General features: G+C 35.3%; 1 protein-coding gene across 1 annotated transcript; it reads right to left on the bottom strand.

Moving 5' to 3' along the window:
• Positions 1-1559: 1559 nt before the first annotated feature.
• Positions 1560-4156, bottom strand: LOC149786962 (E3 ISG15--protein ligase HERC5-like). The gene is made up of 4 exons (XM_089976006.1): positions 3836-4156; positions 3098-3231; positions 2482-2659; positions 1560-1567 (listed from the first exon to the last, which is right to left on the bottom strand). Exons 1-4 carry the CDS (start codon positions 4089-4091, stop codon positions 1560-1562), a joined length of 576 nt encoding a protein of 191 aa, XP_089832132.1. The 5' UTR covers positions 4092-4156.
• Positions 4157-23263: the final 19107 nt, after the last annotated feature.

Below are 23263 nucleotides of genomic sequence, written 5' to 3' on the forward strand. Positions count from 1 at the left end.
CTGTGAACGACGGTGCGTAACTATTTCCCTTTGAAAATGACAAGTGGACATAGGTTCCTACCAAGCGGTTAGGGTTGTTTGCTCAAATGTTTACTTTGTAAGGGCCGTGTTAAGATAGCCCGGTGAATTTCACTTAGTTTGAATGCTGCCCCTTTGAAGTTTACACGGACATGGGCGGAGATGAACGAAGAAAGGTCGAAGTGATCCCTCATAACCACTTTTCTGGCTTAAACGCGATAAAATGTTCATGACCAACACATTCAACTTTAAAGTTCACTGCAATTCAAACTTCGACACTTCACAGTGTTATTTTCGATTGAATTCATAATACTTTAAGTTCCTCTTAAAGTTTCATTTCATAACTTATAGAACTAAATTATTTGTAAATTGTACAAAACTTAACGGTGTTGCTACATTAGGCTCATTACTTTCAGACCACAGAATCGTAACAATGTTTTATTTTGAAATTTTACAATAGTCTTATATGTATCTCATTTCCGCTGTTTACACTTTCTTGAGACGGTACCTTATCGAAACCTGCTTTGGACGGCATTCAGTATGTATAATTGCGTAAACATTGGTCAAAACAAAATTCTACGAAATACTACTGATAAATATATGTAAGTAACGAAATGTCTGTTATATTTCTTTAATAACATTAATAAATTTGATTTGACATGATGTTCTTATTTCTTAGTCAGCCAAATTTTAGATTTTCATATTTTCATTTGCCAGGATTTCATATAAGTAGGCAATACATAGTATTCGATTGTACCATGATAATCAGTGGCGTAACTACCTTAGTAGCAGGTACAGCCGTGCTGTGGGGCCCGGAAGTGTTTTGGGTACGGCCCAACCAGAAAAAAAAATCATTTAAAGTGACAGTAAGGGGGGAGGGGGGATGGCGGTGCAAAAAGTTGTATGTGTGGTCCGTGGTGAGATATAGCTACGCCACTGATAATAATGTAACAATATTATTCATTTACCAAATAATATTGATAAGAAAATCTTATTTCTAGGTGTGCATGAAATTGTGATGCATTGTGAAAGTCTTATTTTATGAAGTTTGTGCTATCCTAATGAATTAAAATCATTATCGCTATATATAGATGACATTGATAATATGCAAATAATAGACTAAACTGCACACATCCACATACACACACACCACAAATATATATATATATATATATATATATATATATATATATATATATATATATATATATATATATATATATATATATATATATATTCAAATATATGATCTTAAACCAAGTGACAGAAAAACGCCAAAACCAGCAAGTTTTGTAAACAACTAATTTACTTCCCTAGAATACGAAACGAAAATTTAAAAAAGAAAACTTGCAGTATAGTGAAATGGATGCCAAATAGTCATAAATGTTTTATCACAAGGCCAAAGATATAGACTAATCGGAGTGAATTCCAGTTTTGAATGTGCTGATGTACCAATAGCCGCTCGCTGATACTGAATGCCGTTCACAGTGCGGTGAATACAAAAATAAGGGATGGTGGTTGCGTGCTGAAGAGTGATTCTTCTAGCATTCTGTTCAGGAGTAGGTTTCATACAATAAACATAAGAGCAAGTTTGTTATTTAATAAAATTAAAATGTTGTTTTCATGTGTTAATGCCGAATATATTTCATGTGAAACAAAAAGCAATATATTTTATATTTGAACATGTGAAGCTTGCTGAAATGGAAATGTCACGTTTTTTATACTACACAATGATATATATATATATCTGTGTTTGTGTGTGTGTTTATCGTTTATGTCGGATGGAGGAGGTCGTGGGTTCGATCCCCGGCCGACGGTACTAACAGCTGCCTCGCTTGGCGCTCAGCATTAAGAGGTTAGTGTTAGGACTGGTCGGCCCGGTGTCAGGATAATGTGACTGGGTGGGACATCATACTACATGTCTGCGGCATGATGCCCCAGTGCTAGACATCACTATAAACTGCCACATTGCAGACATCGTAGCGATATGACTGAAAAATTGTTAAAGCTACGTTAAAAATCCAATTCACATCACATCACATCGTTTATGCAAACCTAGCTAGCTGCCACAAAGAAGGACTGAACATACTGTTTTGCAATAAGTCGTAGAAATGTGAATGTAAAAGAAGAAAATGTCCACCTCTCTTTAGAGGCTATATAAACCTTTCGCATCGAATGTCTCTCAAAATGTGTATATATTGGAGTCCTAGTAATCATGCTAATCTAACACAACATAGGTACAACGAACTGAACACAGATACAATTTAGATAGTATGGAGTAATTCAGGAGTAAACATGTAATATCATTATATTAATAATAATCTTTAAGAAACTAGTTCAATTATAACCATGACGCAAACGAAAAACATTTACCACATATTTCATTTTGATAAATGTATATCTATAATCTATGAAATCAGAACTACCTCTTTCTTGTTATCTTTACAGATGTTATATATTTACCTGAAACTTCTTTAAGGTATGCTATGAATTTTTTATATGTACCATCCTCCTTCAATCTTCTGTTAGATCCGATATCTGAGAATACTGGTTTTAGGACATGGATCAATTTTCTCTGTGTCAGAGTTGACCTTGCAGAAGGCCTGAAGAGATATTTAATACACGGCTTTCGGCGCATTAACTGAAAAGTAACATTTCAATACATAAAAAAGTTGCAATTGACCCAAACTGTTTCATTGGCAAGGTTGCAATAACAAAATGGACTTTGTACCATAACGTCTATTTGCACATAAGACTTTATTATCAGTTTGATTTTTATCTAGTTATGCGCATCTTCAGTTTACTTCTCAAGAATTGGAAAATACGATGGGTACTAAATTTAGAAAGCTTGATGAGATTAGCTGATATTCACATAATCTAATACATGATCAGCTTATGCTTTTAAAATAACCTTAACAATGTTTACAATCCTTGTTTAATAAACAAGCTATATTGTATATTGTGGTCCCAAAATCACTGCCAAGATTTTTAGTGTATAATAATAACAGGTTACAAGAGATTTATAGGTCCGGGTTACAGCTGCAGGTTTGGGAAAGTTTAGATACTCATTTGTGCTTACATCAACAAAACCAAGCCGATTTAAGCCATCTCTGAATTGTGCCTGGACTGGTGTTAAGTTTTGGGACAGGAGCATTTCCAATTCTTCTTCTGTTAGGAAACATGGTTGAGGCCCGTTCTGCATCAATGACAAACCTAAAAATATTGTTAACAAGAATAGAATGGGTACTTTAGAAAGTACCAAAGATGACGCGCGTGTGATATTAAATGAAAGATATATTTAAAACAAATGAATCATTTTTCTGTTTCACGCTTATTAACTCCAAAAACGAAGCAAAGCCTGTTAAGCAAGAAATGTGGGTCATCGCAATCACATCTTACTAGGTGTTGAAATACGCGTGACACATGAGTGCCACGCCAAAAATAGTAATGTATTGACCATGCCTGCAACAATGTCGTGTAAACTGAAACTGAGGTATAGGACTTAAAGAATGTCAGAAATATTTTAGCTAAAACAGTTAAGATCGCTTTTTATGTCAAGAGAGAGAGAGAGAGAGAGTATACTTTCGTTCAATAACAGAATGAAAGACCTATACCATTAATTTACGCGACAAACGATTTGCTTTATCGATTGCTTACCAAATTGCAGACCAAAGCTATTTACCACAAAAATTAACATGAAAGCATATTGTGCTCTGCCTAATTTTCACATCGCAAATATGTTGTCCATTGATAGCCGAATTATGACCAGCATAGTAAAAATTAAATCTACAGCAAGTAACGAAAATATAACACTTACCACAAACTAGTCCTGCACCAAAATAGTATTTCCTTTCAAGTCCACCGGAGTCATCTTTCAGTGTGTATGCACCCTCCTCAGTCATTTCAAAAAGTCTACATTCTTCTTTTATTATCTCTTGCATCATATGAGTGAGGAACTCCTTCCTTGGTCCCCCTTGGTCGGAAGCCACTTCTCCATAAAATGTCACCTCAAGGGGTACCAGAAGGTTGGGCGCTTCCAGGATCTCCTCCATTCCTGTTGCAAACATATTCATCCGCGACACATAGATGGATTTAACTTCTAGGACAGTCCCCAGGTCTGAATCTCTCTAGATTTTGATGCTTGCCTGCCAGTGTTTGCTTTATATGTCATCACCTTGTTATCAGCAAGTGTGACTTTCACTCATGTCAAATATAATTGCTTTTAGACTCCCAGCTAACTGTCCAGTTATAATGCCCCTGTTTCAGTTCCCTGTGTTTGAAAGCTAGCATTCAATATGGGATTTCAATATTGTATGGGGCATAATAGATGGTAGGTCTATATTATGTACCAAAATAAGATTAGCTGACTGTTGTTGTGATGTATTTGATTGACAGATGCTTCAAATACACTGTCTAAATAGTTTTGTGACTTTTTACAAGAATACTTACAATTTTATCTTGAAGACACGGAGTATGTAATATCATCACGAATTTGAAGAGGAAGAAATAGTAAGAATTCTATATTACTTGCATTCAGTAATTTGTATTATCACTTAGTGTATCACATACATACACTTTCTATTGCGAGTTTCTATTTGAGATACTTATATATATATATATATATATATATATATATATATATATATATATATATATATATATATATATATTGGATTGTAGAAATATAACAGCTTTATACCACAGTCATTTGCAAATGTTTATAGAATTAATGTATCAATTCAGTTTAAGTTCATTGACAGTTCAATAATAATAAGTTAAGTTCAATAACTGTGCTCTCTCCAAACTCCACAAATCAAGAAATCCAGAGTTCATGTCGCTTTAATTCTCATGCTGGTCATTTATTTGTCTAATTGCAGCAAGAAGTAATTAAGGCATACCAATGTCTATGTCGGTATATTGGAAGTGTATCATCATTAGATAGTAGTACTTTTTTGCCTAATGTATATTATAAGTAGCATAGATAGAGACTATGGTAATTAGCATATATGTTTGTAAATGATCATGGAAGTTTACAAAGCATTTAATCTTACATTGGATCATAACTGACACCAGCCTTGTGTAAATAGCATTCAGGCAACAAATTGAAGCAATTGATATAATGGTCATATGTGTTTGTAGTTTATATTTCTATCCATCTCTCATATCATTGATCAGTCATACTTGTAATCTTTTATCTTCCAATACATAAAATCTAGTACCAAAATTCTAACTTTATATTTTATTATCTAGTTTGACAGAATTGTTGACATCAGATAGTTAAATAATTTCATTCTTCAACAGGTTTCCATCTGTATACCATCACTCGAGTCTCTACCTTTCAATAAAATCGAAGATGGAACTTTCATAGCCATAGATGATCTTGTAAAGTTCCTTAAATCTAACCATTCGATTCATAACAAGAAAAAAATTGTGAAGAAAGAAAATATTGTTCAAGAATTACAGAGACATGATACTGGGATAATCCAGAGAGAAGAAAAGAATTTGGTTTCGTTGTCGTCTTTCTTTCGATATATGTTCTATCACTGTGATGACTTCCAGGTTTGCAAAGTGCTATGTGACGAACTCTTAGAAAAACAAACACAGTCTATATCTTCAAACAAATGGAATAAATCAACATGGAACCTTTATCAACAACTGGCGTCTGTTGAAATTTTAAGTTTGGGTCTGTATGAAAAAACAATTAATAAGCTGCAACTTGAAGGGCTGAAGATTCCATCTTTAATTATTGATTATAAAACACAGTTCACCGACAGCGAATGGAATAAAATTCAATTGTTTGAATGGCATTATAGTTCCTTTTGTAAGAAAGAAGCGTCAGACTATGAAGATGAGCAGGAAAGTAAATGGGAATTCTTTAGATTATGTAAAGAGTTGGCACAAAAAGGACAAGAACTCAATCAGTTGTGCTTGAAGGTATGTCAACGGAAAGTTGCTCGAAAGTTTGCTGCTGATGCAATAAATGGAATTACTATCCATCTTGAAAGTATCCATCGACCTGAGAAAATAGAAGCCGACACAGAAAATGCTCTAAGAGACATATCTGCTCCTCAGTTTCAGAATATCATTTGTTTTGTGTGCACATAAAGCAGGAGTACACATTGGTATCGAATTGCAGGAATTACAACATAATGTTGAAATGTATGACGATATGTCTCTGATAGTTCGTGCCTCTCTGAAGAAAAGACACAAAGTTTATGTGCCTGTCATACTCTTTTATCCCAAAGGCTGCCTTCCGCCTGGTGAGCGTTTTCTTGCAAGAAGTCATCTAAAATCTGGAAAACTCCAACCCCATTATGTATCCCTTTCATCTTGTCTGGATGACCAAGATCTCCTAGAGAAATATATAATTCTTGACTCCTTTTGCTTTCAATGTTATAAAGAGGAGAAACATTGGCTTGCTGACCCCTTAGATATGAACCACTTTCAAATAATGAGAGAATGGTGCTTGCACGTTCCTTTACCATTCCAGTGTTTATTAGAACAAACACTACTGAACAAAGACAGCCTCAGGCGTCGATCGTCAGATGATTTCTACACATCAAAACTGTCTTCTTTATATTGTCATTTTGATTCATAACTGAAATACTTAACATAAATTACAGTGGTCTCATACCAGATATTATAACAGATGAGTTGTTCATCAACTACTATAATGTTACATCTGTTTTTTCCATCACATCAGCTGCGAAATGGATACGTCTCACAAAAGCAGCAGTTCCAGAACTTTGTCACTTTAAAATATTACTGAAACCGTATCAACATTACTATATAAAAACCATATCAACATTACTATATAAAAGCAAGTGACATCTCATCTTCTGAACATTTGATTTGTCTTAGAGTCTGCCATCTTGTATTTGTCATTGACAATCTTGTCCACCTCACCATAAAAATAGCTACCAATCAGCTACCAATATGAGTCAAAGTCTGCGAAATGGAGACAGACGTCTTAAGAAAGCTGCAGATCAAGAACTTTGTCACTTAAAACGTATCTGAAACCATATCCACTTTGCTATATAAAAGCAAGTGATGTCTCATCTTCTGAACATTTGGTTTGTCTCAGAGACTGCCATCTTATATTTTTCATGGACAATCTGGTCCAGCTCACCATGAAAACTGACCCACAACCTGGTGAAAGGAGAATAAATCAACTATGCACCCTGCCCATTACAATCAAAGGCATTCCAAAGGATTCAAACAATGTATTAACATGGCATCTTCCACTGTGTGAAGAAAAAGAAGATTGTGCATGCCAGGAAGCACCACCTCTGAAAAAAGAAGACCTAGAATGGGTTCTACTAAAGATGACCTCTGATGAAGAGTGTGCTTTTGAACGTTTTCAGCAGCAAGCCAAATGGGGCCTGAAATACATATGGACAAGACTTACATCATTACAGCGCTTCACAAACATTATAGACAAAGCGGCTTCGATGGAAAATTCAGAATTTCAGGAAGAAAACATGGATCTAGATGAAAGCTTTTCATCCTTGGCCATTCTTGATTTGGAGAAAATGGATAAAGTTAGTAATAATGATAGAAATGAAAACTTCCCACTAAACATCTCCACTGAAGATATAGAGAGCATTAATGGAGCCATTACCTCCATTACATCAGTTGACAGTAATGGGGATACAATCGAGGATATGAAAAACATCCAGGATGATCCAAGTGTATCTTGTGATTTGTTACCATATATTGATATCAGTGATATAGATGAGGAGGATGTACATCCAATTTATAAAGATAACATGAATGAAAAAAGAGGAAAAGAAGAGGAAGAGGAGGAGGAAGAATATTCAGATATTGGGATAAAAGTTGATGCTAATAAAGATATTCTCCAAGATGTTCAAGCCCTCCTTGAAGAAATACAGATACCATTTATGACAAACAAAGATGAAACTGTTGTCTGCGGTACTGATAGCAGCATACTAGATTATCAAGATCTAAACAACACACCATCACCGCCACTATTATGCAGCCATCCTCCACCCTCCAGTGGTAGAGATGACGACATAACCACATTGAAAGTGGTTCTCGATGATTTTCTGGAGAAGGCTGAACTGAGTGAAACAAATGATAAGGCTCTGTTTGCACCTGACTACAAGATTGCCAGAAATCTTTTTAAGCTTATAGATGGGAACAAAGGTATGCAACATTTCTTCCAGAATTTCCAGTACTGCACTTGAGAAAGTCTAAACTCATGAATTTAATATCAGCTTATGAAATATCAGGCCTCATTCATATACTGAAATATATGAGAGCTGATGATATTGAAAAAGACTGCAGTAAATTGGTAAGTATCGAGAACATCGAGACAGCCACGCGAAATGTTTGGCAATTGTCAGCAGCTTTGCATATCTCGGTTATCATCACGTTCATCAACTCGCTACCACATTCACATGCAGAGGAGCTCGAAAAAAAATTTGTGTGATCAGGAGTTATCCGTCAGCCAGCTTGAATTGAGATGGAGACAAATGTTGAAAGAATTCACTAAGAAAACATCCACTGAGAATAAAACGTTTTCCCTGCATATTGATATAATGAGGCATTGTGACGAAATTGTAGCCATCGCCGTTGCTGAAAGACTAGGAGGAAAAGATGGATACAACTTACTACTGGCCGGTGTGAAGTCTTCACTTCCGTTCTCGTTCTTAAATGGAGCTTCCAGTTATGCTGGATTTTGCACACGGCTTTTGACAGAACATTACAAATCAAGTCACTTTCACAGACAAATGAAACATGCTCTATTCAGTACCTCTCACAATGGTAGTATTGTCAGGTTTGGATTAGACACTGCTCGAGAGATTGACCACAGAGATGCAAAGAAATGCATTCGACCGGGGGCCACACTAAGCAATGTAATGATAAGGATGTCCACAGTAGACGAGCAGAGACAAGTCCATAAAGTAATCCAGTCTGTCATCTCAGGAGAGGATGCTTCGAAGATTAAGCAAGATGAGACAAAAGACGAAGAGATAGCATCCAAAATTTCAGAAAGGTACATGGGAAGAAAAGCCAGTGATAATGACTTGGGCCATTTTGTAAGAACAGTTTGTCTGATACATCGAAGAAAGGGAATGTCATCAAGTTTTGATCCCATTCTAAGAAATGTATATCACAAGGAGAATCCAGAGGTTCAGCAAGAGATGTTAGATTCAACCACAGAAAAAATAGGAACATTCATGATTCACAGATATGCAGCAAGAAAGTGTCTATTGGGTATGACACTTAGTGATTGTCCTAACACCAAATTGATAAAAGGACCCAAACATCTCAGTAACAGAATAAAAAGATCAAAAGGGTCAACAATCAAGAGGACTAAAGGCGTACCAAAAATACATCATGTAAGAGCATGAAAGAAAAAAGCGAGGAGAAAAGAAAAAGGCCAGTAAAGAAGATGACAACGATTGTGGACTGTCTAAGCTCTTCCCTGAATACTTGTCAGTCAATCTTTAAGCCAGATGGGACAAAATCATCCACTAATAAATCAGCTGGTGTGAAAAGAGCTCTTCTCGATAAAGAAAATATCTGATACTAGAGCTACAAGTGAGAACAATGAAGATTTGCCAGACTTAGATGAGTTCATCCTAAGAGATTTCAAAGCTGTTCCACAGACCATAAAGAAACAAACGAAAGCTTCAGTTGTAGAATTTGCCGGTGTGAAGTTCAAGACATCAGCTTCGACTGGAGACCAGTACTTTGAGTACGTATCAAAGGCAATTCTTCACAAGCTGATAGGACACCTTCCAAATTTACGTCACATTGTTATATGTGAGGAAAAATATTCCTTCACACCAGACACACTAAAAGCACATACAAGAAAAAGGCGGGATTCTAAAGGAAAAATATCTATCTTACATTTGAAGGAGGAAAAAGAGGTGATCAATGAAGATAAATTTCACAAGCCCTCTGTCGTGGGAACAGCGACCGGCAAGAAACTTGTAAGTTCCTATTTAGGCAATAACATTGATCAGCTTCTTCTTAAGCAAAATATTATACTGGATATAGACAGTGAAGCTCTGCTGACAGCATGTCATTGCCAAGAGGTCCCCTGCACATGTTGTCCTTTCACAACACCACTGAGAGTTCGATTTACTTCCGGATCAGGAATTGTTGGTACGGAGAAGCTGTCTAACATCAGGCAGAGAAAGGGAGAAGCAGAAATGGCTCAACTTGATTGGATGAAGGAGCTTGATGCTGAGTTGTCTGATGGAGAATCTGTTGTCAACTTTGTATCATCAGCTGATATCGACACAGTCCTAATTCACCTATTTGGTATCAGTCTCCACTGGAAAAGAAACCAAACTGGAACCTTTACACGCCCTGTTTATGTTTGGTTACAGAAACAAAAGCCTGAGCTGTACAACATCTCCAAAATCATAGAAAGTATTGAACGATACTTCAATAAGAAGTATTCGGCGGCTCTGATTGCCATCATTTTGTGCATGGGAGGAAATGACATTTTGCCACAACATTATGGAATTTCACACGAAAAGATTTTAATGAAAGCCATTGACAATCAAGGTCTTGAGCTTTTCAAACTCTTTCACATGGAAATCCATGAGACAGATGAGTCAGTTTCATCCATAATGCTAAATATTGATGCATACATTTCCTTTTTAAACAATTTGTACTGTCCAAAGATCTACAATGCAGCTGCATTGTCCTTTGAAGAAGTAAGGCAAATGACGATCAAAATGCCTGGGAAAGAATTCCGACATCCACAAACATGGATGCCCCCGGAAAGTACCCTGAGGAATTTAGGAAGCCTTATTCAAGTTCAGATAGATTATTTAGTGACTATATGGTGTCACGAGGCCGCTTTGCCAGATCTTCTTCGATACTGTTGTATTTCCATGTGTCCAGACGGTGAAGTTTATTACAGTTTTGGAGATGATGTTCATGTATCTGACAAAGAACAATTATTATCAATACCAGAGGAGCTACTCCAGGAGAAAATTAATTGTGCGAAACAAACTATAGTACGAACATCAAAGAAACGTGCCTTGCATGATACACCATGCAAACAGAATCCGAGAAAACGACAGCCTCTAATGTCAACTCCAAGGTAAGCATACAAACATTTTTAACTCAACAAATTTCTTTCTTTTTCTCTTTCTTTTTGGGTTATCTATGAACAAGCTGTGCAGTTGAATTTGAATTGTAATTAAGCACACCACACATACATACATGTACATTGCCGTTATACACAGTTTAAATTATTCTATTTGATTAAAAAATGCTTCAGTAAGGTTTATCAGATAGCTATTCATAAAATAAACAAAATTATTTTTAGACCATTTTAAATGTATAGCTACTTCTCATAGATTTCTGCTTCTCATTTTTCTTGGCAACATCTCTGAAAGAAAAACTGTTAACTTTGCAGCTAAATATGAGGAAAATTTGTACTGGACTGTTTTGGTCAAACGTCACATATCAAATGTCCAATTGTAGATCAATTTACATTTTGTCAACATCAGTACTTGTTTTCCTAAGTAGATACATTCTTTTTGGGACAAAACTTTGCATGCATCTATGTGTTAATTATCCGTATTAAAATGATTTACATACATTACCGTGGTGCATCTATATATACATTTTTGAGGAACCCATAAATCGTATTCCATCAAGATCTATTTTTGAATCTAAGTTTCATTGTTTACCATACAGCAGTGTCCTTGGATAAATTTGTGTTCTTTTCCAGAAAGATGAAGTTTTCCTAGTGATCAGCAACCAGACGTTGTAAATCACAACCAATAATATACTACAGGGCTTAGAAAGGAATGATGAAAATATCGAATGGCCATTAAAGTCCAATGCAATTCAGATAGGATAACGACTCGTACCTTCAAAAGGAATTCATTTGAAATGGAAATACCACATAATGTGGGCAGTGTACCCCATAGGGCAGCATTTGGAACAGTTGTAAATACTATGCTGAAATAATTCTAGGATTTTGTAATAAGCATGGATAGACGCACAGTTGATATTTTACCATAGATGTTACCTCTGATGTGTTCTGTTTCGGATGTACGAAATGTTTATGTAAACTTTGACAATACTTTTAATTTACATATCATCATTTGGAAAATAAATATCAAGTTCGTTCATTGGACTTTATAAATTTACAGTTCAGTCTGCAATAGATGTTGAACATATTTTGTACAAAAGTGTTCCAGTAGAAGAGTCATATGTAACAATGGGGCATAGCAAATGATTTTTTTTATAAGTTCATGTGTTTACCATCTTAGAATTTCTAAAAGTATTATGTGATATGTTTTTGTTTTTAAAATGCACGTTCATTGAAATTAGAAAAGCAGGTGCATTATTCTTTGAGACCGACAAATTACAATGTGGTATGTAACAACATTTATATGGACTATTCATAAATTCATCTAGAATGTTTCTATGTGGCTGGAAGAAAAAAATCACATGAAGTAATAAGCTTTTATAGTAATGAAATGCATATAAAACGACACTCATTATATTGTCCAAACACTTGCTTCAATTGCATGTTTGGAGGTCTGTGAACTAATAACCGGGTGCATTCAGTAGTTTACACCAGCCTGGAAGAACTCATCAGGCTCACACAGGCATGGGCTTGGGATGTTAATAGCAGAGAGCCACTCAGCTGGGGTGTCATATTACCTTGGATAGAAACTATCCAAATTTTTGGGGCCTGTCCTATGAGTAGATTGGGTTTCACCCTCCAGCGGTTCTGTTAATGATGTTTGGTCTAATTGTCTTCCAGTCATTACAGATTTTTGAAAATAGCGCAAGACAGCTACTGGGTCATGAATGTCCTTGCTGTGGCAACAAAAAGAAGGATGTCAAGGTACTTAAATTACTGAATTCAGGTAGAATTTTGTAAACTAAGAAGGCGTCAATATATACTGAAACAAGAGAAAAGAAAAGCAACGGAGTCTAAGAATCTTAAAATTTGTCAGTTGTATCTAACTTTCCTAATTCAAAGGGCAAACACTCATTCATGTGCATGTGGCAGTGAGAAATAAAGATATCCACTGTAAACATGTAATTGAAGCCAAGCTATATACATGAATTAATATATTTTACTTGGATAACAAAGCAGAAGATATCCAACAAGATTAACTAGTTAATAGATATATTAGCAATCGGTGCTTATCGGTGTGCGTGTGTTTGTGTTAAACCAGTCTTTAATATTAAGAAAATAGTTACCTTTTTGCAGATGGAAACATAAACAGGTCACTTGGCACAAAAATACATAGTCCAGCAATGTAAAATGAACTAATTAGAGTTAGCTGCATCTTATTATGCGTTATTATGACTCATCTAGACAAAAGAATTTCCACTATCTCATATAAAGCAGTGTATCGCTGAAAAGGCACAGATTTGCCTCAAGAAGGAAATTTTGTTTTTCATATACTTTGATCAAAGACTATTGATCGATTTTTTGTCTAAGCATGAATGCATACAGCAACCATACAACATGGCATCTCATAATTGGATCTTTCCGAAAAATATTTTTTAAAACATCTTTCACTTCTTCCAAAATCACAGCCATGTTGTCAACTAAACAAGAAGACCTGTAATTTGTCATTACAGTATGATGCAGATCACCAATGTTGGGATGTTCGGTTACATCATTATGAGGTTCAGTGTTTCTTGATCCAGTACCATGCTCTTCGCTGGTACGTTGTACTATTGCTACTATACCAGCATGCTCGCTAGTCCCTGAGTTGGGAAACATGGCCACGACATTATCCTGTTGTCTGATAGTTGGAACTGTGGGTACATTACTGTACATTGCACCAGTGTTGAGAGGTGGGTCTACAGTACTGGTGTTGTTGTGTGTTGTTACAACACTATGCTGTTCACTAACGTTAGCTGGATCATCGCTGATATATATTGTAAATATATTAACAACATTTGACAAATCAGATGCTTATAGATCGATTCAGATTTATGTCGTCCTGTAAGTTTCATAACAAGCATATGCATTCTACAAGACATACATTTTAGATAAGAACTGTACTGTAATAGTTGAAGTATATGTAGGACACAACTGGAATGACTATAAAGTGGCATATTTATTAATCAAGGATGATTAAATTCCATCATCAGACTCTGTAACATGCAAGAGGATTGACAATGAAGCAAAACATCGCGTAAAAATCCACCAATAGGACATTTAGTTAGTTTACATGGGTAGACAAGTGGACTGAGTAAAGGGGACAATGTATAACGCATGATCAATCTGCACTGGAGCCTCGCTTTCTTTTTCACTAAAGTGATGCTCTATTGTGATGTTTAGTGGATTCCATACATTTATATGCAGTCTACTTCCAGTAAATCACATATCAAGTTTGCAGGAACTGTACGAATGTAAATCATGTATCAGTTGTACATGCAACTATACTATATTCTACACAAATATGAATCATTTATCAAATGTACAGGGAGTTAGTTACACACTCTACACAAATATGTATCATTTATCAAATGTACAGGGAGTTAGTTACACACTCCACACAAATATGAATCATTTATCAAATGTACAGGGAGTTAGTTACACACTCTACACAAATATGAATCATTTAAGGCAAACAATCAAGTATTGAAGGATGGACAGAAGACCGTCACACAAATTGTCTAGTCCTGAGTCAAGTAGATCTAAAACCTAGGTTCAAAAACATACAACTTACTTGAAAATTTCAATGCAATCTGCATCTTCTCCTGATTTCTGAAAATCATAAAAAATATGTGGGTACGTTTTTAGCAATAACACTCTCAATCCCCAACATTACGTAAATACTCTGCACACATGATACCATCGCATAAATTTAGTGATCTAAACAACAGGCACTTTCTAACCAAACGAAATGCATACCTTTTGATTCTGTCTAGGTATCAGTAAAGTTTGTAAAAAAAAAATACTCTCAACAGAAAAGCAAAGCAAAACTTTATTTACACAGCACTTCATCTTCGCTAGCCAAGCTTCCGATATGATAATCCTATCTACACCTTGGCGGATCGAAGATATATACTGGTGCTTTGTCCTAGCGACATCCAATGGATTTCCTGAACTGCCTCCCATCGTACATAATGCCAAGTAACCAATAGCGTGGTGCATTCTACATTGGCCGAAAATAATGGAGGCAATTGACCTAAAAGGATACTTTGGATGTTTAACCTCGAAAGTATGACTATGTACCAGAGAGAAGTAATTACAGGTGTGTTTGAGAGAAAGGAAATTGTGCAAACATGGACTGGGACTAGAAAATTGCTTACTTATCAGTCCATTCTAGCTGTGTGCTCCCCTTGTCCCAATCATGTAGGAACAGTGTTCACATTTGAACAACTTAATTTTGATTGGATGCGGTGGCTTTCCGTTGCATCCAGTGAAATTCATAGACATGAAACACAGAAATATCTGCCCGATACGCTGAGGCGGTGATAGGTTATCATATCGGAACCTTGCCGTGCGAAGATGACAGCCCTTAGAAATTGCACTTTTGTCTAATATACATGAATTGTATATAAACGGAGGTAACATACTGTTGGATTAATGTTAAAGCTTTAACATGAGCAAAATACCTGATACAATTAATTGATAGTCAGACTACCTTACCTGACAAGTTTGCATGTGTTCTTTCGCTATAGGTACCATGCTTGAACAAGACAAACACATATGCGACCTGTACCGAACTCCCTAATGTCTTCTGCACTGCATATTCCGTGACTTACTGTGGTTAAAACTTTTTTGGAGTTGCTTTTAAGCGTTAACAGCTCAAAACCACCACACTGATCTAAAGCTGGAAAAGAGCTGGAAAACAGATAATAAATATTACATTTTTATTTTCGTGTACGGATAACAGTTTTATATCAATGTTCACTTTTAAACTCAATTTTAAGACAATTATGTAATATGTTTGATTGGCGTTAGTTTTCCAGGAATAAAGATATGGTTAAATTTATTTAGAAGGTTGGTTCAAGCTGGAAATGTTGAATGGATGATGTTGAGTACTGAGAGGAATCGTCATCGAGTCTTATATTTCATTAATTTCTTAAATATCATTCAATTATTTTTACTCAGATAATATTGTTTTGTGAACGTATCTAAAATTTGGTTTATACTTTTACTTGATTTTGACAAGTAAACCGTAGGACATAGCTCGTTCAACCAAATCTTACTTGCCCGCATAAACGTTAAGAAAATCACCTGGTCTTACAAGTACAGTATTAAAACTAATCGCAAAAAGGGATACAGTTAAGTCTATAAATAAAATAGACAATATCTACTGAATCTGTACATTTCAAATTTTACATAGTGTTTCTGAACTTTTATTTTGTGGAATATTCTAATTAAAAATGCAATAGGAGCTTAACGCATAATTTATGGACCAACAAATATTAGCTTCCACCACTCCCACTCACACATAAGCTTGATGGTTTAGCAATAAGTACTTAATTGTTTGATTTACCAAGAAACAATATTCTAAGTAAACATTAGAGAAAAACATTTCCAGCCGGAATATTCTTTTCATGTTGAGGCTTGGAACAACTTGAAGATGGGACTTTGTACATGTTCGCATTGTTGAGAGGAAGTTAAGTTATATGACTCAACAAATCTGTATATTGTGAAATAGAAGTGCACACAGAGATACAATTTGAAAGAGATATTTGCATCAAGAAAAACAGTAGATATAACTCACATCAACAAGCGATGGTGTATCTTCTCTATTATGACTTCAACTGTAACTAGATGAGCAACCTAGAGGCGGAAACCGAGTTGCACAGTGCCTACCTGCTATTGCTTTTTTTTACAGTTCATTCTCTATAGATTTAGAACGTAACATACAAGCATTTATTCATATGCACTTCACTCGTTTCCTTCATTCCAAAAATTTGCCGATCTCCTTTTATTACTTTTTCTAAAACATAATTACCTTAGTATGGCCTGTCTCACTTGGTCATGCAAAGCATCAGCAGGAATAATAACTTTCTTTTCCCCAAGGCCATTTTTACGTAGGATTCTCCTTTCTTCCAGAGATGAAATAGTAGTAGAAGTATTGGAACTCAGACAAACAAAAGATCGAGTCATAGTGCGACCTAAAATAGAAATATGTATCACCGCAGTTTACTTGCTTTGGTGACTAGAATCAGACACAAAAATGAGCAATATTTCCTAGAACTTTATATAAGTTTATGTTGCATGAGTGAAGCAGCTAGGTATGTGTTTGTGAGACATGGATGCCCACACGTTCCTATTGAACAAAAATTCAAGTAAGAAATAAATATGCATGTATTTATAAATCATACTTAGGTTTCATATTCTCTGTTGCAATTGTGTGTGAAAAAATGTGATAAATTCCATTTTGTAAATTTTAAATGTAGGCATTTCATCAAAATTGAACAATGTAAATTTGTGAATCGTCAAACACACTAACGAAAAGACATAACAGAACAAAAACAACAACAACATAAGAGGGGAGAAACAAACACATATTAACATTTGTGCATCGTAAGACAGACACACATCACGCAGACAGTCAATACACTAGTTGGGGTACTTATTTTATATTCAAAATAATACTAGTACAGAATATTCAAAAAGAAACAAACACTGTGCCTTGTTCTAGTGGTTAACTTGAATAGTGAAGTGATGTGGTGCTGGTTTCACATCAAGACAATAAAGGCTATATACTGACTATATATATATGGGATAACCTATCTGTGTGAAAGTATTTGTGTGTCTGTGTGTACACGTTCAATCTGATGCATTGTATGAAATGTATTTTTCCATTCATAAGTGTTGTCTTGGGTGCTTAACATGGCAAAAAACAAAACAAAACAGAAATAAAGCAACTATATAAAATAGCGATATATAGTGATAATGAAAGGTACCTTTTCTTCTCCCATCAATCCTGACCAAATTGTTATCAGTCCTACCAGTTCTTGACCTATATGGATTTAATCTCTGTGCAAAACAAAACGAACATGTGACAAGTCTAAATGTACAGAAAAAAAGATGATGTGGGTTTTTCTCATATAACAAAAGATGATGCCTACGTCATTATATTTTGGGGGAAATCAATAACATTTCATGGTGATATTCGTTTACTCTTCTATTGAAAGAAGACCTATTTGATACACTAGGCTTCTATGAATGTTATAGGGCTTATGTGTATGTAAACACACTTTATGAATCATAACGTTTAATTAAAGTTTAGCGGATATTATATTTTTACACATTAGCAATAGGACATTAGCAAGTTACGGAAAGGCAAAACTATAAATTAGTCGGTGTTAATAGTTTCATTGTTTTTCGCATAGCATTTAATTCAGTTTAATGGCTGTTGAATCCACTAAACTTAATTAAACTGATTAAATGGGACAGTTGCATAAAATTAAGTTAAAATTCAATTTTAAAATCTTCGTGGCATCAACAACTCAGGATGACAGACAGAAAGACGAAACACCGTGATGACAATAATGTAGCTCATGGAATTAAACAGTGCAAAAGGGAGAAGTTTGTTGAAATTATATACCATTGTTCTACTAAACAAGTGCCTGTGTTCCTCCGATAACGATGAAGATGATGTCTGACTCGCAGATGAACCAGATGCAGAGGATGCAAGTGATGATGAGGTGAGGAAATCTGGTCTGCGACCCTCCTCAAGATAGATATGGCATCATCAAGGTTTGTATTCATGTCTGAATTAAGAACAAAATTGGTAATAGTTATGGAACGCCATAAACAGTACTTGCGTGCAAGTTGCTTGTATGAATCATTTTCTGTTCTGTAATATCAATGAATTGGTTGTCACAATGAGGAATACGTGTGTGTGTGTGTGTGTGTGTGTGTGTGTGTGTGTGTGTGTGTGTGTGTGTATGCATGTGTGTATGAATGTAAGTATGTTTAAATTTGCATTGTTTGCTTGTTAGTTTTGTTTTAAAATTTGTATTTCACTTTATACTATTGTCATGTAATATTGTATGTTTGACTTAACCCTGTAAAAATTCAAGTTCATTTTATATTCGACTTTAATTACTGATTTTATTTTAAATACTGTAAACAAGTAATATATGGCTAAAACATTTCTCTTTGTGTATGGGGTTGATATTAAAATCACTATCAATAGAAGTAGACATGTTTATTTGGGTCTGGGTCTAGTTTATTGGAAATTCCCCATAAATTGCCAGGTTTTCCTGTTGCTTACTACATTTTGTATTATAATTTTAGAAATAGTTATAAATAATTACAACTAAGATTTTATTTTGTAAACATTAGGAGCCTTCTGTAAGGGTTTGTATGACAAAATGCTAATTGTGACCGGAGGTCAACTTGTCAAGTAGTGGACTATATAATATTGTCACTGGAAAAATTATTCATTTGTGATTTAAAATCTTAGTAGAATTATTCTGTATTATTCTTGTGACCAGTAGTTCATATGGGCTGGAATTTTAGTTATTCCAGTTATTTCTTCCCTGGAAATACAAAGGTGCTCTGATAACATTCTTGGAAATAGCGACTTGGATTTATAGTGAAATATAAAAAAGGACATAATCTCGGATTGTATTATTGTAATCCAACAAAAGACTTGACAAAACAACACTTTACATGCCATCGCAGGCACATCAAGCCTTTCAGCGTTGGATTTAATTTGGATTTGCACTAAAGTTTATTCATACCTCTTATCATCGGAACTTTTGTCTGCAATTCTATGACTATTTTGGGATTTAATTCGCAATACCATAAAGTTCTTTCTCTTTATTTTCACTTTGTAATCAAGGGAAATAAAATATCTGTTGCTTCTCACACTTTTCTATTACATATTTAAAACGACAGAGTCGTAATAATGTATGTATGTATGTATGCATGTATGCATGTGTGTATGTATGTATGTATGTATGTATGTGTGTGTGTGTGCGTGCGTGCGTGCGTGCGTGTGTGTGTAGCGTCATGTCTATCAAATCTGATAGTAAATGCGTAGAATAGTGTAGAAAAAGTGTCAAAAACGGAGTGCTCATGGCTAGAAACGTGAGGTCTTGGAAGTGGGGAATCTGTAGGTAACTGAGTAACTGTAGTGAACAAAATGGCATCGACTTTATGTATGTATGTGTGTGTGTGTGTGTGTGTGTGTGTGTGTGTGTCGCGTCATGTCTATCAAATCGGATAGTAAATTCGTAGAATAGTATCTGTAGTGAACAAAATGGCATCGACTGTATGTATGTATGTATGTAAGTGTGTGTGTGTGTGCGCGTGTGTGCGTGCGTGCGTGCGTGCGTGCATGCATGCATGCGTGTGTGTGTGTGTGTGTGTGTGTGTGTAGCGTCATGTCTATCAAATCGGATAGTAAATACGTAGAATAGTATCTGTAGTGAACAAAATGGCATCGACTTTATGTGTGTATGTATGTATGTATGTATGTATGTATGTATGTATGTATGTATGTATGTGTGTGTGTGTATGTATGTATGTATGAAAGTGTGTGTGTGTGTGTGTGTGTAGCGTCATGTCTATCAAATCGGATAGTAAATACGTAGAATAGTGTAGAAAAAGTGTCAAAAACGGAGTGCTCATGGCTAGAAACGTGAGGTCTTGGAAGTGGGGAATCTGTAGGTAACTCTGAGTTCCTGTAGTGAACGAAATGGCATCGACTTTCGACGATTGAGGAGACCAGGATATAAATGCTTTACATAATGAATAAAGCTCCTGAAGACAGTTACACAAAGGCACATATGAACTATCTTGTGTAAATGCTGTCTAACCCTAAGGCATAATGTAATGATGCGGACAAGTTGTAGCGTTGTCTGATACAATGCACAGAGTAAAGGCATCGGCGACTTTTGATTTGTTTTACTAAGATTCTTCCTATAAAACATGTTAGTCGGGTCTTGATGCTGAAATTATGCATAATTAGACGTGGACACGAAGGATTTAAACTTTATAAGAAAGACTGTTGGTCAACTGCATACAGTAAATCGCATACATAAGAAAGTCGGGAATATTATCCTTCACTTAGTAATGAAAGTTTAATTCCTAGCCCTGTTAATTATAGTTTTCCTATTTATTAAATTATGGCAAATTGTTCCTTGTAAACAAGTTGGTATTGAAAGAAATCGACACATTCTACATGTATGTATGTATGTATGTATGTATGTATGTACAACACATATACAAATAATGACAAGAATGCTGAAAAAAGACAGACGATCCTTACAAAACTATTTTGACATTATCGTGCAACATCATTACTGAATGGATACTGCCCTGCTGAATTACTACTGATCGGAAGAAAAATACTTTTTTTTGGGGGGGGGGGGCACCAGACAGATGCCCCCCCCCCCACTTAACCAAAGAGGAAATTGTTTATGTGTTTGTGTTTCCCCCAATAGATGTGTTGTATCTATTATTGTTTTTGAAGGAATTTAAACATTAAAATCAAAGTTTGAATTTAGAAATTTTGATCGGGCTATTTCTAAAATGGCCCTAGTGTATTTATAAGGTTGTATCCGAATAAGGTTTCTGTCACCTTTTCCGGATTTCCTCCCTTAGTTCTTTTTAAGTGACCTTTGCTACAGGTCCCCTATGTCCCATGAGTGCTATATGTTGGTGCTATTTGTTTTGTTTGCTATATTTGTTTACGTGTTGGGACATAGCTCTAAATCGTCTTTATAACTCAGTTGTTCTATTTCTCCCTTGATGGGATTTTTGTTTTGTTTTTGAATTTTGTCGAGAATGCGGTGTGTTACTCTATAAGTTTAAAACCTTAGTGGTTTGGGTGTGTGTTATGTATACCGCTCTCGTAGGTCAGAGATAAGTAACTGTGCTCGAGATGGGGTCCATACTTTATTTATTTGGTGTATTTCTCTCATCTCGAGCAGGTTATCTTGTATTTATTTATTAGCCAAAATTTCCGAGACATTTTTTGATGAAAGAGTGGAAGGAAGCAAAGCAAGGTAGAAGAATAGTAAGTATTTAAAATGAGTATAGGAATTTTTTTTTTTTTAATAGAAACGAGTGTTCTGGCAGGAGAGCGTCCGTTATTCTTTCCCAATTTTTATTATTTGTCCACATGATCTCATTGTGTTCACTATGTAATCCGTCACTGTATATAAAGTCTTTTTGTCAAAATTCCCTTCCAAGTATAGCAGATTTTGTGTCTTATATGTAGTTGTCTGTCTAATCTCGTCGATTACTTTTTGTCTTTTAGTTTGTCTTTGTTCACACTGTAGTACTGTATGTGTCTTACTGAAGTTATATTTTTTACACAGTGGGCATTTAGGCGATACTCTGATCATATGCCGCCGCACTGCAACCTCTCCTGTTAACCACACATTATGCATGTATTTAAAGCAGAGGCTCTGTATTTTTAAAGATCCTAACTTAATCCAATTCCCCCATGCTAGTTTCCAATTTACGTATCTATTTTCCAACTCTACTTGGCTCATTACTTTTTCTGTTGCATTTTCCCTAATCCACCAGTATGTTTTTTTCCTTTCCTATATACCCCATAAATCTACTTTGTCTCTATATTTAATTAAAACTTCCCTAATTTCTCTCAATTTTCGCGGTGTTTCTAAAAGTCTACTTAATTTATTATTTGTATATGTATCCTTTCTGTGTCTCATGAGCAAGCCAAACCAAGATATGTATATGGCTTCCCATGCCATATCGGGAACTGCTTCTAAAATTTTAAATCTATTTATAAAATTACTAGCTAATTTGCCACCGGCACCAGAAAACTTGAGCAGAAAATGGCAAGATTTAAAGAAACCGAAGAAATCGGAAAACTATAGACATTTAATGCTCATGCCTACCACGTATCAGAGCTTGTCCGAGTAATTTTTTAAAAACGCTGATAGTTGACTCTTGATGAAAGCAAATCAGCATCTATCAAGTAAATTTGATATTTCACACGTTTGGGAAGACTGTGAAACCCACATGAGAGACAGAACCAGGTCACGTTTCATTTTAAATGTTAACATAAGCAGGATTTGAGATGTAGCGTTAGCCTAATTCTAATTAGCTTTAAATATCACTCAACAGTTCTTGACAAAGAAATTAATCAGACATTCTACACTAGACTAGAACTGATTTACATCAACAGCTGGTTGATGTTATGCCCTCACAGGGTTTAAGATCAATGAGAAAAATAGTTTGAATGCAATCATGTCTCCGCAGCTTTACTGGTGTCTTGTAATTAATAAATAATTAGTATGCCTTTAATACAAATAC

This window comes from Sinohyriopsis cumingii, chromosome 12 (genome assembly GCF_028554795.1).
Source record: "Sinohyriopsis cumingii isolate HCF-2022 chromosome 12, ASM2855479v2, whole genome shotgun sequence".
Classification (NCBI taxonomy): Eukaryota; Metazoa; Mollusca; class Bivalvia; order Unionida; family Unionidae; genus Sinohyriopsis; species Sinohyriopsis cumingii.

Coding starts and splice junctions, on each gene's coding strand:
- LOC149786962 (XM_089976006.1), bottom strand. CDS start 4,091: ATGAATATGTTTGCAACAGGAATGGAGGAGATCCTGGAAGCGCCCAAC. Junction 3,232..3,835: donor TGGTGCAGGACTAGTTTGTG/GTAAGTGTTATA, acceptor CAATATTTTTAG/GTTTGTCATTGATGCAGAAC. Junction 2,660..3,097: donor ATCGGCTTGGTTTTGTTGAT/GTAAGCACAAAT, acceptor GTTACTTTTCAG/TTAATGCGCCGAAAGCCGTG.